We start from the raw sequence: 17,809 nt of genomic DNA, 5'->3' as shown, positions 1-17,809 counted from the left end.
TATCTAAATTCTTCTGTAACGAAAGGGGATGTAGACAAGGAGACCCATTGTCTCCATATCTATTCCTGCTTGTTGCAGAAACGTTGGGAATAATGATTCGTAATAATAATGCAATAAAAGGTATCAAAGTGAATAATGTGGAACATAAACTTGGACAATATGCTGATGATACTGAAATATTTCTAGATGGGACTGACGAAAGTTTAGGTACAGCGGTTGACACCCTAGATGATTTTTATAATATGTCAGGATTAAAAATTAATATTGATAAAACAAAAGCAATATAGATAGGCTCAATGACAGGCAGTGACATCAAATTATGTCAGGATCTGAAACTAGACTGGCACAGTGGGGACTTTGAAATATTGGGAATAAAGCTTAACTCGAACTTAAACAATCTGTGGGTAATCAATACAAAGAAGAGACTTGAAATTATTAACCACATATTAGGGAATTGGAGGAAAAGAAATTTAACACTGATAGGTAAAATTACTGTTGTCAAAACCTTGGCCCTATCAACCTTAGTACATATTTTCTCTTCTCTTCCAAACCCCCCAAGTGAATTTATTGATGAACTTAACAAAATATTGTACAGAATCATATGGAATGACAAAAGGGACAAAATAAAACGAACATCTTTAATTAGAAAATATGATGAAGGTGGACTGAGAATGATAGAGGTAAAGTCTTCTATAATTGCTCTAAAACTGTCATTTCTCAAAAAACATCTCCAAAATAAAAACATATTCCTACTTGGGGCCAATATTGAAAACTGTATGCACTTAGCTAACCCTTACTGGAGAGATGTTTTGTCTGCTTGGGGAACACTGTATAGAAGACACAAAACTAACTCCACAAACATTGAAGAAGTACTATCACAACCTCTGTGGTGTAACCATCAGTATAAAAAAATCGATTTCATTATAAGAAATTGTTTTTTTAAGGGAATTTACGCTATTAAAGATCTCTGCAATGAAGATGATATAATGCCCTTTAGTGAACTTGAAAGAAAATACCAAATTAAAGGCACAATTATTGACTATTACCAAGTTCTATTAAACATACCAAAATCCTGGAAAGATACTATTAGAAATAATCACATTATTTTATATAATCAACATTTAAATACAACTTTGATGGACTTACTTGTAGCGCCTAGAGGCTCCAGATATTTTTATAATAACATTATAACTACAGCAAATCTCCCAACAGGCAGTGAAAAATGGGATACCATTCTCGACTTAGATATATCATAGGATGTTTTTATCAGATGTAGAAAATGTACAAAAGATGTAAAATTACTTGATTTTAATATAAATTTATTTATCGCACCATCTATACAAAGAAAGAATTGTTTAAAATGAAAATTCTCGATGATGATCTGTGCTCATTTTGTGAAACTGATACTGAATCCTTACTTCACGTATATTGGGATTGTAAGCATGTTAAAGAGTTTTGGGCTAAAGAATGTTTTCTGAATACAAAATGTTCAAAACAATTTACTTTTACAAAATGCTCTGTTTTAGTTGGGTACAACTCTAACATTCTGTTAAAGCACATTTTACTGGCATGCAAAATAAAAACAAATTGTCACTTGAAACGTTTCTGAAGACCTTAGTTGATATATTTTGGATAAAGAAATCAATTGCACACAAAATCAATACAAAAAGACAGTTTGACAGAAAATGGAAAGATTTGGCAAATGAACTGTCTAGTTAATATGTGTCTATTTTTTATTTATTCATTTTTTTAAATGATTTTTCTTTCTTTTCTTTCTTTCCTTTTTTTCTCTTTTATTATTATTATTTTTTATTTTTTTATTTTTTTACACGACCAATTTGTAAGGATTTAGCTCCACACTTAGTTAATAAATATGGCAAATATTTGCCCGTTTTCACCATGTGTAAACTTTGATGGACACCTGTAGCGAACTTAAACTTGCTGACGTGCTGTCTGATGTATAGGTAACCTATACCTAACAAGTATGCTACAAGACGTGCTACTCCATGTATAACTCTGTAATGTCATATACTGAATTGAATCAAAAATATTTTTTAAATAAAGGAAAAAAGTTACGTTTTTTACCAAATCTGAAACAATTTCGGTTTGCAACAGATAAGACTCCTGTAAGTGTTCACATGATTTAATTTGCCATACTGACTTCAGAAAATGCGTGATTTCATTAAAAAAAACCATGAGCGTGCCAAAATGTCAATTTACAAATCAATAGCGCGTGTGTCCATCTCTGGTTGCGATGCAAGCAGCACATCTTCGTCTCATGGAATGGACCAGGCGTCGCATTTGATATGTGGGATGTGGGATACCTCACCATATCTGCTGGAGCATGTTTCGAAGTTCCTGGAGTGTCTGTGGAACACGTGGTTGACGTCGAAGGCGCCGATCCATCTCATCCCACATGTGCTCGATTGGTGAGAGATCAGGGGAGCGAGCCGGCCAGGGGGTGACATTCACCGTTTTTTGTTGAAGAGTCGAGCAATATAAGGCCGGGCGTTGTCATGTTGAAAGGTAATGCCTTGGCCGAACCGATCTTCTTCCATGACACAATGATTGACGTAACTTTCACCTCGACGTCGGTACACTCGAATGGCTGAGGTGAAAACGAGACACGTCAGTGAATAGAAATTGACCCCACTCCATGGCCGTCCAGCGTAGACGCTTTCTGCACCACTGTAGACGTGCTTGACGGTGGTTTCCTGTCAAATTTCAACTTTTGCATGGAATGCATGCTTTTCTGTAGCAGTTGCGTTTTTGTGACTTGATTCCATACATGTACTACAATATTGAAAACCAAACTTTACTTGTTTGAAAAATACACTAAAATATTGGTGTCACAGGAACTTTTGTTGTTGAGTATAGATAGCTGGAGATGATGTAATAATGTACTAGTTGATGAACAAAGTTTTCGTTCTAAGCGTTATACTCAAAGGCACATAAAGTCTATATTCAGTTATAAACAATATAAAGATGTCGAGACAGTCTACTTATGCCGGGGCGGTCGAGTAGCCTAGTGGTTAAAGTGTTCGCTCGTCACACCGCAGACCCGGGTTCGATTCCCGACATGGGTAAAATGTGTGAAGCCCATTTCTGGTGTCCCCCGCCGTGATATTGCTGGAATATTGCTTAAAGCGGCGTAGAACCATACTCACTCACTCACTCACTCTACTTATGCCTGTTACATTGATACCAATAAAACCTTTGAAGTTCGATTAATATTATTTAAAAGTGATAACCCTTAACGTAAAAAAAATATTATCTATCACTTCAACCCTTAATGTCAACTTTTTTTTACATTAAGAGTATTTTTTTACATTAAGGGTTGTAACAAGGGTGAACCCGCAACCCTTAATGTAAAATAATTTTACATAAAGAGTAATTTTTACATTAAGGGTTGTAACAAGACTTAACCAGCAACCCTTAATATTATATTTTTTTACATTAAGAGTAATTTTTACATGAAGGGTTGTAACAGTGCTGTCACCAACACTTTTTTCAGTATATATTAATGACTTGGCTGATGAAATCACTAGCTAAGATTCTGGAATTGAGCTGGACAACTCCATGTTGGGTGTGTTATTGCATGCAGACGAAGTCGCGCTCATTGCGCCGAATGTGAATTCTTGCAGCGCAAGTTGGATTGATTCACTCGTTGGCGACTCTTAGTAAATATTAAGAAAACTAGCATGGTACACTACCGACCCCAGTCTGTTACAAGATATGGGTTTAATTTCACATTTGATTGTGATCAAATTGAAATTATTCATCCTTATCATTAATATTAAGGTATTTGGTTGCAATAACATCTTGGCTTGAACTTTACTGCATCAGAAATAGCGAAATCTGACAGTAGAGCACTGATATGCAAGTCTAGATTAGCTGGTGTTATGGCTTATAATCTTATCTTATGGCTCTGCTATTTGGAGAACGAGACAGGTTAGTTGCAATAACTGTTTAAAATAGAGCTGCATGATACTTTCTCTGTGTTGGTAAAAAAAAACTGCCAATTTAGCTGTCAGGGGAGAGATGGGCTAGTTGTTTTCTTTAACTAAACAGAGAATCGAAATGTTACGGTTTTCGCGAGGGCTCCTTTCTGCCGATGTTAACAGATCTCTAGGCTTTATTTGTAGATTCGTCATGATGTGGCTGAAATACTGCCGGTGTGACGTTAAATATTAACTCACTCACTCACTCACTCACTCACTCACTTGCAGATGGTCTGTACACTTCCGCAAATCTTGGAATATGGAAATACTGATTGGTTAACAGGTCTGTGGAATGACTGCTGTCAAGTTAACGGCTTACAGAAGTCTGTAGAATCCTATGTTAATACAGTCATGAACATATTTTTTTATGATTTTATTTCATTTTGGAGTACACAAACAATAAGTTTACAGAATCTAGTTCACATGCAATCTTAAACACATTCAAGTTTCAAAGTATATCTATAGATGATAATAAACTAAAACTATTCCAGTGCCATATTCATGGATTGTGCAAGTTCGTGGGTTTACACGAATAGGTAGTGACAGAGAGACCAAAATGTCATGAACTGTGTGTGTGTGTATTAACATTGTGAATATGATATATTTCTATCGATGTAATATGACCGCCTCCGTGGTCTATTGGTAGAGCGTCCGCCCAAAGAGCGGAAGGTTCGGGGTTCGATCCCCAGCCGCGTCATACCAAAAGACGTTAAAAGATGGTACTTGTTGTTACCCTGTTTGGCGCTCGGCATTAAGGGGCTAAAGCAAGGACTGGTCGGCTCGGAGTCAGTACACTGTGTCTGAGTGGGGTATTCATGTTAAACTGCGGCATGGTATCTCAGTGTGCTAGCACTATAAATCGACATCAGTCCGGACTAGTACAAGCAGCCACACACACACACATAAATACACGTGCACGCACGTCGCTAGATAAGTGCAATAATCTTGGACGCGACGTTAAACCCCATTTCACGTCACCTCACCTATCGATGTAATATGAATCGGTTATTTCTTTTTTGATGTGTGGGGAATTTAGTATTGAGTGGGAAATGTGTTGTTTTTTAATATGCTTTGCTGTGTTACAGTTATAATATATTTGAAACACCATTTTATTTTTGTTGATATACCAATAAAATGTTGTCAATTTTGAAAATTCTAGTTCTACTCCAGTTTTGTCTATGAATAGGTCTTCAGCAACCCATGTTTGCCGTAAAAGGCGACTATGCTTGTCGTTAAAGGCGATTAACGGGATCGGGTGGTCAGGCTCGCTGACTTGGTTGATACATGTCATCGATCCCAATTGCCTGGATCGATGCTCATGATGTCAATCACTGGATTGTCTGGTTCAGACTCGATTATTGACAGACCGCCGTCATATAGCTGGAATATTGCTGAGTGCGGCGTTACACAACAAACCAACCAACCAACCAAAGTCTGAATAGGTAAGCTAAGGTATATCATGATGTGATATTCGATGGTGATTCAATCAAATAGCCATTTCCCTTCCACTGAATATCCCACCTGAGCTGGAAATGATCGAGTTCAGTGAAACCGCCCAATCTGTTTCTTAGTTAGATCGGGGCGGTCGGGTAGCCTAGTGGTTAAAGCGTTCGTTCGTCACACCGAAGACCCGGGTTCGATTCCCGACATGGGTACAATGTGTGAAGCCCATTTCTGGTGTCACCGCTGTGATATTGCTGGAATATTGCTAAAAGCGGCGTAAAACCATACTCACTCACTTAGTTTGCATAACGATTCAGAGTGACGAAACACCCTCCATCCACTCTCTCGTCTTATGTCTCCTCTATAGTGTTGTATGCATATATATTGAATTTGAAATTGTGAAATTTTTGTAAATACCAGGGAGAGGGCATTATAAGTTGGAAAAACTTGTCCCTCAATCCCGTTCACTCCTTGTGAATAAATATGTTTAAATCACATAACAACAACAACAAAAAACAGAGGTATGAATTCAACTTGTCAATAGTCAACTTTCCCTTTATGTCGAGCAAACTTCTCACAGCTCCAGGCTTTGGTGTCCACATTTCCCAAATGTTGAGGTACCATCGAGCATGTTCTTTCTACCAGGATTTCGAAGAGCGTCATTCCGCTCATGCTCAAAAGTGGCTCAGAGTTACAACATACAAGACCTTAGCAAAGCCTTCAAAACGATTGGGCACTTCCAAATATTAAGCATCAGAGACAAAGGTTTTGTCTGGTGCAATTCCCTACTTGTACCATATGTTCCCAAGTTTTCTAAGGGGGACAGGTGGAATATTGTCGAGCGTGGCGCCAAAACAACAAACAAATGAGGTAGACAATTGACTTGCCTTTGCATGTGTTTGTGACGGTTGCCACCTGTGAGGCTGGATAGCTCACCTTTTTTCCTGGTATCATAACTTTTGAAAGTGATTCAAAAACATTCAAAGTCGGAATCGCCAGCCTCGTTTTGACGTTTCCCGTCAGAGGGATCACCGCAAACGCCACACTGATTGACACTGAAATACAAATTGGCTATAAATATACTGATAGGTTCTCATTCGTGACCATTCGTGTCATTACAGGACAAGTCGAAATGCGATTCGCGCGCCTCTTGTGGTATTATATTTATTTATTTCGTCCTAACGCAAGCGAGCCTAGGGAAATACAGTAAACTACGGTTATAACGAACTAGAAGGGACCACTAATGTTTGTTCGTTAAAACCGTAGTTCGTTATAAGCATACATATACAGTATTTACAGCAAATGGACGAGACCAAAAAGAGTTCGTTATATCCGCCAGTTCGTTATAAGCGTGTTCGTCATAAACGTAGTTTACTGTATACAGTTTTGACATTTGAGTGCAATAAGTATAGGGCAAAACGGATGGTTTCAATGGAGGGAGGGAGCGAGCGAGTCACTGGAAAATAATATAATCACTCTATGGAAATTTGTCCCAATCTCGATATAACAAGATATTATGATATATATAACTATTCTAAACTGAGCCCTCTTTGGTGGAAAATACTTGCACATTCTGGTACACTAGGATGTGAATAGCATGCAGATCGCTGGACCAGAGGCAAGCAGGAAAATTAGATATTAAAAATTAATATTGACGTATACGTAGTGAGTTATTAATTAATGTCTGTGGATTACGGAATTGCAATTAAACGAAACCGTAACCGGAACAATGTGATAACTACTTGCGAATCTGGATGCTTATCTCATATAGAAAATAATTCTCTAGGTTACCACAGTTGAATTTATTATATCATACTGATTGAAATACTTCGCATTTGTTGATAGAAAAGTAAACGAAAATATGCGAATTTGGACAGTAACAATTCAATGTGTCTAGTCACATGACGCTATGCTATTGATTCCTATAAGGGACATTGTGCCGTTCTGAAATTGTCGCGTTGTCGCTCTTACAAGTACTGGCAAAAAAGAGCGACAAAGCGACAACGTGCCGTTTTCACATTTTATCGCATTGTCTCCCCTTGAATATTTCTTTTGCTTTTTACCAAGGGCGACAATGCGACAGCACATTTTTGAAAGATAAAATAATTTGTGTTGCGTTGTCATATTGTCGCTCTAATTAAAATGCGTAAAAGGCGTTACAATGACAACTTGACAGTGTTCCTTGTAGGATTCCATGGTATCCAGATATAAACGAAGGAAAGCATTCTTGCAGTAGGGTCTATCATTGCGGCAATAATGTTTTAAAAAATCAGTTTCGACGTTTCAGTTGAAATATGACACTAACACAGTATCCTACAGTTCTACCATCCTGAAGTGAACTAGCTTCGGAGAGCAATAATCACGTCGTTTCATGACAGTATAACTTTGGGTTACGAGCCTGGTCGCCCGATCGAACGAACATCGAACGGGAATCGAACGCATACTTTCTCTATGGTTATCTCACACACTGACGTCTTGGCTAACCAATGCAATCACAAAGCAAGGAAAAGTGTTTCACTGACATTATCTTTATTACGTCGTGTAACCCATTGTTAAACACTCAATAAATATACAGCAGATACGAAAGTATGACAAAAGTATTGTACTTATTTCAACAAATTGCATAAATTTAAAATCTCTTAAAAATAGTAGCCATACGGTTAGAAACACATGTAAGAGATATGTGCATCTGCACATTATAATATCTAGTAAATAGAGTGTGAGATAGAATAGTGGCGCAATAACAAGAATCATTGGTACATTTGATGAGCGTTGAACACTCACAATAACATTGACATACGTTTATCACAGATTGACACATAGCGGTACCTATTTAAACATCATGATCAAGGAACATGATGAGTAAGGAACATGATCAAGGAACGTGATGATCAAGGAACATGATCAAGGAACATGATCAAGGAATGTGATGATCAAGGAACGTGATGATCAAGGAACGTGATGATTAAGGAACATGATGATTAAGGAACATGATCAAGGAACGTGATGATCAAGGAACGTGATGATCAAGGAACATGATGATTAAGGAACATGATCAAGGAAAGTGATGATCAAGGAACATGATCAAGGAATATGATGATCAAGGAACATGATCTAGGAACATGATGATCAAGGAACATGATCAAGGAACGTGATGATCAAGGAACGTGATCAAGGAACGTGATGATCAAGGAACGTGATGATCAAGGAACATGATCAAGGATCATGATGATCAAGGAACATGATCAAGGAACGTGATGATCTAGGAACATCATGATCAGGGAACATCGTTATCAAGGAACATCATAATCAAGGAACACCGTGATCAAGGAAGATCATGACCAAGGAAGATCGTGATCAAGGATAACATTGATCAAGGCACATGATGATCAAGGGCATAATTAAGGAACATCGTGATCAAGGAACACCGTGATCAAGGAACACCGTGATCAAGGAACATCATGATGAAGAAGAATCATGACCAAGGAACGTGATGATCAAGGAACATGATTATCAAGGCACACAATGATCAGGGGCATGATCAAGGAATATGATGATCAAGGAACATGATGATTAAGACACGTTGATCAAGAAACATATTCAAGGAACATAATGTTAGGCTATGATTGAGTAGCATGATGGTCAAGGAACATGATGATTAAGACACGTTGATAAAGGAACATGATCAAGGAACATAATCTTAGGATATGATTGAGTAGCATGATGGTCAAAGAACATGGTCAAGGAACATGATGATTAAGACACACTGATCAAGGAACATGATCAAGGAACATAATCTTAGGATATGATTGAGTAGCATGATGGTCAAGGAAGAAGATTAAGGAACATCGTGATCAAGGAACAATCATTAGATAGGATGACCTCTTAGTTGATAAATTATTGCAGGCGGAAACATTTTGGCAACAGACGTCTTTTCTACAAATAAATATGTTGAAATAAATACCAATAAATAGCGTCGACATGCATTATGCATGGCGTTTGTTGAACGTTCAACGGTGAACATAACACAGAGCTCGTAAACAGAACACACTTCAACATTTGGTTGATGAGCAAAAAGCTATAATTAAGGTGCTAACATGTAGAATGTACATATACAATGGTTCCAACACCAAGAAAATGCATTACAAAAACGTTTCACCAGTTTGACAGCGTCTTACAATCGCAGTAACGTAAAGGGCAATTTCCACTGTTGCAGACATTGTTACACCAGTCATGGTTGCTTTGCAAAGCAATGCCAGATGTCATATACCTGCACTGGAGGCTATACTGATATACACACTGACAGGTGCAAATGTTACTCGGGCACTCCGCACCGGTGGGACAGTTTCGGTTACAGTACTGCTTAGCGCCCTGGTTATTGGCCAATGCTCCAAGTCCCTCGCACACGAGCCGTTGATTTGCCTCGCATAACGGTAAATGAGCTGCTAGAGGACGCCTCTGGCCGGCCTGCCAGGAGACTGATGGCTGGCTGTTCCAAGAGTTAAGCTTATTACCCCACTGGTTATTCGAGCTTCCCGAAAGCCAGGAATTATGGTTCTGTGGCCAGGTGATTCCTGCTCCGGTCCACGAATTACCCATGGTATTCCCAGTGAAGGTAGTAGCGCCACCCCATGCGTTTCCAGCACCACCCCAAGGACTCCCCCCAGCACCAAATAGACCGTGCGTTTTACCCCAGATACTCCCTGGCCACGCCCCTGTATTGCCACCCCACAGGTTCCCTCCCCACTTTTGCTTCTTCATCCCACCCCAGCCTCCCAAAGAAGGCCCCATACTCATCATCCCATGGCCTCCCCATATTTTGTTGGCCAGAAGCAACATTGGTGCTATTTGCAATTGACTAAGATCGCCCATAGTCCATCCAGTTCCTAATCCCCAACCCCCCGATACAGAAGACTTAGTACTGCTCTTCACCGACCCCTTTGCCGGGCCTTTTACACTGTTACTACTAGCACTGTTACTAGATCCCTTGTCACCAACTGAGGACGATCCCACACTATCAGCATTATTTTCAATAGATGATACATGGTGCTCATCATTTACATGGCTGAACGGCTTTGCGCCTAATGTTGGGATCAACGGCTCTATACCACCATTGTCTGTGTTCCCGACAGTTCCTTCAGAGCCCTGTTGTGGTGTTCTCATGTGGTTGAGATCATCCTGAGGTGAGGTAGATTCCACTGGTGTTTCGTTTACAATCGCAGGATCTGTCATGTGTTCGTTGTTGACATCTAGTTTTTCGCTTGGAGTTGGTAGTTCCGACTTCAGGTTGTTAACCACTGAGCCTTCCGCTGGCAGGTTGTCATGGGTCGTTTGTACAGAAGGAGTTTTAGTTGGTGTTAAGTCATCAAAAATCTGATCAGGAATCGGATCCAGATATTCGTCTGGTTTTGGTGTGGCTTGAATATCAGTACCATCTGGAAGAAACGTTGGGCTGGGATTATTGAATCTGGAGTTTTCATCTGCTGGCGAAGATACAGAAACGCCGTTTCCATGGCCACCGTGGTCATTAACTGTTTGGTCGAACTTTACATTATCATCATTGAACAAATTTCCTGATTTTAATATTCCTCTGTCCATGTCAGTACCATCTGACATGTCAGAACCATGTGATGGAACTGTGGGAACGGCAGGTTGGGCACCAGAGGGTCCAGCTGCAGATGTCGGAGACACATAGTTCGTTTGATCACTGTTATCATTGGGTGTGACCTCAAACCTTGGGAATATCGAGACTTTGGTTGGATCCTGTGGGTCTGATATACCAGTTGTTGATCCGCCACGTGGACCATTGTTAGATAGTCCTTGGGGACCATTATCAGGTGGACCATGTGGACCAGATGGAGCTACGATACCTGTTACAGTAGGATGAGGATAGATGGAGCTCGGAGGACCACTATGTCCGCCAGAATCTTCTACTCTTTCATCGTTTCTATTTCCTGACCATGAAACACCGGGCCCAGAGGGAACAGTTTCAGTTGGGACAGGGTTCTCTAGTCCAGGTCCGCTGTCCCCAGAAGCTGACTTTGTCGTGTCTCCACCCACTAGTGTGGCTGTCCCTACCCCCAGCTGCCCATCTCCTGGCCAGATTGCGACATCAGCACAGTTGTACATTTCAAACTGAGGTCCACAGCCCCGGCACATGCGGCCATCAGAATTATGTCCCCATTCATTCCCTGAAAAAAAAACCCGAGTATGATATCAAAACGATTTTATGTCAGTCTCATCATTTTTGTATTTGCAAAAAACATTAAACTGTTCCAGTAGTATAGGTAGTGGTATAGGTATATAAATCCAGCTCCAGTGGGGTTGCGGCAGAACCCCCATTACCTATACTACTGTTCCTCATAACCTTGAGTCCTTGGCCTAGAAAAACATATTCCGATTTCTTTGTATTATTTCTGAGGCCTGGGCATTCAACGGTAACCTGACAAACCAGAGTTATTTATATATACACTCCCCGCACTGTCTGAATGCGCTGACACACAACTGACCTTAATTGTTGACTGATCGCCTAAGCTATTTTTGTGGCCTCTTACCACCCCATCTGTTGAAGGGGATCTATTCTTTGCCTGAATCCCCACTGACGACAGAATTGAGGGTTCCCATGCCCTGTTAATATATACAGTGCATTTCCCATCAACGACATGCGTGTATACGTATAACTTCACAATCGATGGGTAAATAAAGACAAGCTGTTCCCCGGCCCCAAACCCCATCAATCTTGAGAACAATTATTACATTTTATAAAATCTGCATTTTGTCGGAATATCTTGGTTTCAGTTCGATTCAGAGACAGCAATAAATAAACATAGGATTTATGTTTGTCAACAATGAAATTATGATTGTTCGTACGATTTGATTCATGATCAGGCAAGCAAAAAACACAACTTTGTTCCAAGAAAAGCACGTTTTAAATTTTCGAGTATGTTTTCCTAATAAAAAATATATTAAAGCAATATTGGGAAATATCTGTTAATAATGCAGATTTTAACCATTTCAAAAATCAATCGGAAGTAGAAAAAGTGAAAATAAAACAAAAAAGTAAACCTAAAACATTTATGAGACCCGTAAAGATCCGGGGTAGAATAGGTCTTCAGCAACCCATGCTTGCCGTAAAAGGCGACTATGCTTGTCGTGAGAGGCGACTAACGTGAACGGGTGGTCAGGCTCGCAGACCTGGTTGATTCATGTCATCGTCGATAGAAAATCATGATGTCAATCACTGGATTGTCTGGTTCAGACTCGATTACTTACAGACCGCCGTCAAAAAGCTGGAATATTGCTGAGTACGGCCTTAAACAACAAACAAACAAATGAAACATTTATGAACAACAATATCGTATTTTTTCAGTTCCTTCAGGATACAAAATAGATATAATTAAGCTACTTTCAAAATATATCAGTCTTCATCGAACGATTCAGATAAATGACCAGATGCATCTTAAACATGAATAGTTTCGTCGTTCCACAAACTGAACATACCATATAATTAATTAGATTATGATATTGGATCAAATATCTATAAATTACACTTTTCACTTCCGGGATGACGCAGAGACCAAATACCGGTATATGGTCTCTGGATGACGTAAAAAATCCTAGGATCAGATGTAGGGTCAGCAAGTACAGTCTACCTCTTCCCCCTCAGGTGGGTCACTGATACGAGGCTAATGAGAATCCAATCAGGTAAGTGACTGTCCCTGGGGCACGGTGTAATTTCCAATACCAGTATATCTTGACTTTTTATTCCTCAAATATCATTGACGCATTTATGACGTGACGTTGAGTCATTAAGCGTTGATACTGATAGTAATTAGAAGTAATTAATTCCGCGAGGTAATCGATCATATTTAAGGTAATTAAGTATTAAGTTATATATATATTAATATATATCTAAAAAAATAAATTTGTCATACGTAAGGAAATACAGAAATACTGCCAAATTACCGTTACTTGTAAAAACGACCCGTGAATATTCCGGGGTAGAATTATAGGTCTCCAGCAACCCGTGAAAGGTGACTATTCTTGTCGTAAGAGGCGACTAGCGGGATCGGGTGGTCAGGCTCGCTGACTTGGTTGATGCATATCATTGATCCCAATAGCGTGGATCGATGCTCATGATGTCAATCACTGGATTGTATGGTCCAGACTCGATTATGTACAGACCGCCGTCATATAGCTAGACTATTGCTGAGTGCGGAGTTAAACAACAAACAAACAAACAAAAACTTTTGAAAACATGACTTATACCTGTTTTTGGTGTCTGAGAGCGATGTTTATACTTGATCTTGCAATAATCGTGGAATATATCTGACATTAAATCAACATAACATGTACAACGTAACAAGAAAAAAATGAACTAACTCATTACAATAATTTAATATGAACTTGAAGGTGAGGTGAAATTGGGTTTAACGTCGCGTCCAAGATTATTGCACTTATATAGCGACGTGCATGCACGTGTATGTGTGTGTGTGGCTGCTTGTACTAGTCCGGACTGATGCCGATTTATAGTGCTAGCTCACTGAGATACCATGCCGCAGTTTAACATGAATACCCCACTCAGACACAGTATACTGACTCCGAGCCGACCAGTCCTTGTTTTAGCCCCTTAATGCCGAGCGCCAGACAGGGTAACAACAAGTACAATCTTTTAACGTCTTTTTGTATGACGCGGCCTGGGATCGAACCCTGGACCTTCCGCTCTCCGGGCGGACGCTCTACCACAAGACCACGGAGGCGGTTAATATGAACTTGAACCAGAGTATGTTCCGGAGCAGCGAATCATTTGCTATTTGCCAGACAATACGTAACAAAGGCCACATATATGCAACGGATTTTACTCAGTAAACATATTTATGGTTAGTGTGGACGAAATTCCCAGGGAACTGTGCCGGACGGATTAAAGGGATTTCGCTGTATGCTTGTTCGATTTGACGTGTTTTTTTTAGCTTTCGAGATTTAACAAACGTACCTCTTCAGTACAGACAATGCCTCATAGGAAATGGGCAAATGTAACATGTAGGATTACAAATTCCAGCACTTTTGGGAGGTTGAGTCCCATCTGATCTGAACTAACTCTGAGAGTAAGGCACCTAATCTCCACTGTACAACTGGCGGTTTTGATCACACTGTGTACCCCCGCTAATGTAAATTGAAAATTGACACACACACACACACACACACACACACACACACACACGCACACACACACGACCCGTGAAGATTCCGGGATAGAATAGATCTTCAGCAACCCATGCTTGCCGTAAAAGGCGACTCTGCTTGTCGTGAAAGGCGACTAACGGGATCGGGTGGTCAGGCTCGCTGACCTGGTTGAAGCATGTCATCATTCCAATAGCGTGGATCGATGCTCATGATATTAACCACTGGATTGTCTGGTCCAGACTCAATAATTTACAGACCGCCGTCATACAGCAGGAATAGTGCTGAGCGCGGCGTTTAACAACAAACAGAGAAAGAAACACACACACACACACACACACACACACACACACACACACACACACACACACACACACGCCATCCGTTTATGCCGTTTAGAAAGTAATCAAATGTAACATGTGTTATGTTTGGGGTTACACTTTCTTAGTAAAAGTGGTCAAAACCAAAACAGTACCAGAATTTGCACTTTACTGAGAAAGTGTCATCTCAGATATAACATACGTTACTTACGTCTTCAGCGAAACAAGAAGCAATGCTAACACATGTGGAAGGAAACCAGCCGGCCGAAGTAGCGCAAAGGCTTTTACCTGCGTGGTATTTCCACTGTATGACACAATGTGTGCACGTGACTTCCGCCGGAAGACGAACGATCAGTTCGTATTTCCCATGATGCTCCTCCTTCTCCCCCTCCACCGGATACCGTCTCCCCACTCCATTTACTATCTCCAGAGGGTGCTGATTTAGACACTCCTGTGTCACTGGCAGGGTGGAGTCTGCTACAGAGCACAGCCGAAGTTCAAAATACCCCCCTCGTGGAGCAAGCATTTCGACGACCATAGTTACATCACTTCCGCTTGTGTAGTGCCGCGTTACAATTATTTCCTTTGCGAACTTCCCACCCGCCTCGTTTTCCCGTTGTCCGTCCCAGGGATCACCGCAAACGCCACACTTCCCATCGTTTGATTCATGTTGCCTCTGAAATACAAATTGAGTATAAATAGACTGATACGGTCTCATTAGTGTAAGTCGAAATGCGACCCGTGAAGATCTGGGTTAGAATAGGTCTTCAGCAACCCATGCTTACCGTAAAATGCGATTATGCTTGTCGTGAGAGGCGACTTACGGGATCGGGTGGTCAGAATCGCTGACTTGGTTGATGGATATCATCGATCCAAATTGCGTGGATCGATGCTCATGATATTAAACACTGGATTGTCTGGTCCAGACTCGATTATTTACAGACCGATGTCATATAGCTGGAATATTGCCGAGTACGGCGTTAAACAACAAACCAAGTCGAAATGCGATGTATGCGCCTCTGGAGGTAGTTTGTGTACTTTATTCCTCAAGTCACAGTTTTCACCTTCTCTGATTGACATGAAATAGGCTTGACGCCTTCGTATTTGTATTGAATCCCAAAAGGGACATATCGACAATGCGAAATTGTGACCAATTCGCGATGTCATTCTATGGTTAATTATGTTACTATTTGCCTGATTTTGCAGAGGCGACAACGCAACGTTGACCCTACTAAGATTCCATATACTGGCGTGCTTTGATGGTACGAAGTGGCTTTAAACCACTCACTCACCCACTCACTATGGGGCCTAACAGTATTCTAAACAACCGCCTCCGTGGTCTAGTGGTAGAGCGTGAGCCCGGAGAGCGGAAGATTCGGGGGCGTCATACCACAGGACGTTAAAAGATGGTACTTGTTGTTACTCTGCCTGGCGCTCGGCATCAAAGGGGGCGGTCGGGTAGCCTAGTGGTTAAAGCGTTCGCTCATCACGCCGAAGACCCGGGTTCGATTCCCGACGTGGGTACAATGTGTGAAGCCCATTTCTGGTGTCCCCCGCCGTGATATTGCTGGAATATTGCTAAAAGCGGCGTTAAACCATACTCACTCACTCGGCATCAAAGGGCTTAAATAAGGGCTGGTCGGCTCGGAGTCAGTATACTGTGGGGTATTCATGTTAAACTGCCGCATGGTATCACCATACAATCTAGTGCAAGCACACACACTCACACACACACACACACACACACACACACACACACACACACACACACACACACACACACACACACACACACACACAAACGTGCATACTCGTCGCTATATTAAGTGCAATAATCTTGGACGCGAAGTTAAACCCCATTTCACCTCACCATCTCACCTAATATTCTTAATTGGAAAGGGGAAGCTGGAAAAATAATCTGTTCAGAAAAATGCTGGAAACAAATTCAAATCTTGACATGCTTAATGCTTAGAAAGATGGTATGACGTGGGTCCCCTGAACAATTGTTTGATTCCTTCTTTCAATGAAAAAATGTACTTCTTGAGACCGTCTGAAACAGTTTGCACTTTTGTTTGCTTATTTGTTTTTATTGTTTGTTTGAATAGCGAAATAGCGAACATAATTGTACTTACATAGAACCCCCCACAGTTGAGGGTGTGGTCGTTGTAGTTGATGGGCGCGTCGTAGCCCATCCTCCAAAGAGTGGATCTCATTGGGGGGTCCTTTAGTAATCCGTTGCCATTGGATACGTCTATGAAACTTACTAACACGAATATCATAAACATGTCTTGTTGAATGTTTAACGGAAATTTCTTAAAAAATAAACTTATGTAACGACACAAATACTTTCTTATCAAACTTAGTTAAGATCTTAATAATTTTCCGTTTTAAAAATATAAACTACTTCATGATTATCAAATATGGCCCAAACTAACGCTGTTTCTGTGTTGACGTTAAAAAGTGTTCCTGGTCTAGGGTGTTGAAAGTAATTTATACTTTCGAAGGCGGGAGGGTGACAACGTCATCAGCTGTCAATCAATCAAGTTTGACAGCTCTCGTCAATACTGATGCAATTCACGTGTACTGGTTACTTCGCTGTGTGGTAAGAGATGACATGGGCGCAAGACAGCGAGTGGGCGTGGGATGGTGTCTATTTCCGACAATGATTAATCATTTATTTGACAATCCAGAACGGATATAAATGTTTTGGACGCTAAAAGAAGGCCAGTAAAGGAAGTAGTTGTAATGAATCATTAACATCATTATCAGTTCTTTTTTTAACCTGAAGCAAAACATACTTTGCTGAAAAAGTATTCAACTCGAAAAGGAGTTTTCGATGAGCAGACAGTCATAAATCATCATCTG

The 17,809-nt window shown here is 40.5% G+C and overlaps 2 protein-coding genes across 2 annotated transcripts in view; one reads left to right on the top strand and one right to left on the bottom strand.

Moving 5' to 3' along the window:
• Nucleotides 1-17,809, top strand: part of LOC139470877 (carbohydrate sulfotransferase 10-like) — a 112,327-nt gene that overhangs the window by 34,037 nt on the left and 60,481 nt on the right. The gene's annotated exons all lie outside the window — the stretch shown is intronic.
• On the bottom strand, nucleotides 9,600-17,229 carry LOC139470982 (uncharacterized). The gene is made up of 3 exons (XM_071253297.1): nucleotides 17,077-17,229; nucleotides 15,233-15,620; nucleotides 9,600-11,635 (listed from the first exon to the last, which is right to left on the bottom strand). The coding sequence occupies exons 1-3, from the start codon at nucleotides 17,227-17,229 to the stop codon at nucleotides 9,600-9,602; spliced, it is 2,577 nt and encodes an 858-aa protein (XP_071109398.1).

The sequence above is a fragment of the Haliotis cracherodii genome, unplaced genomic scaffold, assembly GCF_022045235.1.
Source record: "Haliotis cracherodii isolate W230 unplaced genomic scaffold, xgHalCrac1.p SCAF_21, whole genome shotgun sequence".
Classification (NCBI taxonomy): domain Eukaryota; kingdom Metazoa; phylum Mollusca; class Gastropoda; order Lepetellida; family Haliotidae; genus Haliotis; species Haliotis cracherodii.
The sequence above is the reverse complement of the archived record's forward strand: the minus strand, read 5'-3'. Positions and strand labels throughout refer to the sequence as shown.

Bases quoted from the DNA above. Each gene is read 5' to 3' on its own strand.
- LOC139470982 (XM_071253297.1), bottom strand. From the start codon at position 17,229: ATGTTTATGATATTCGTGTTAGTAAGTTTCATAGACGTATCCAATGGC. The intron at 15,621-17,076 runs GTAAGTACAATT...TTTGTATTTCAG, and splicing joins TCAACTGTGGGGGGTTCTAT to AGGCAACATGAATCAAACGA. The intron at 11,636-15,232 runs GTAAAAGCCTTT...TTTTTTTTTCAG, and splicing joins ACAGTGGAAATACCACGCAG to GGAATGAATGGGGACATAAT.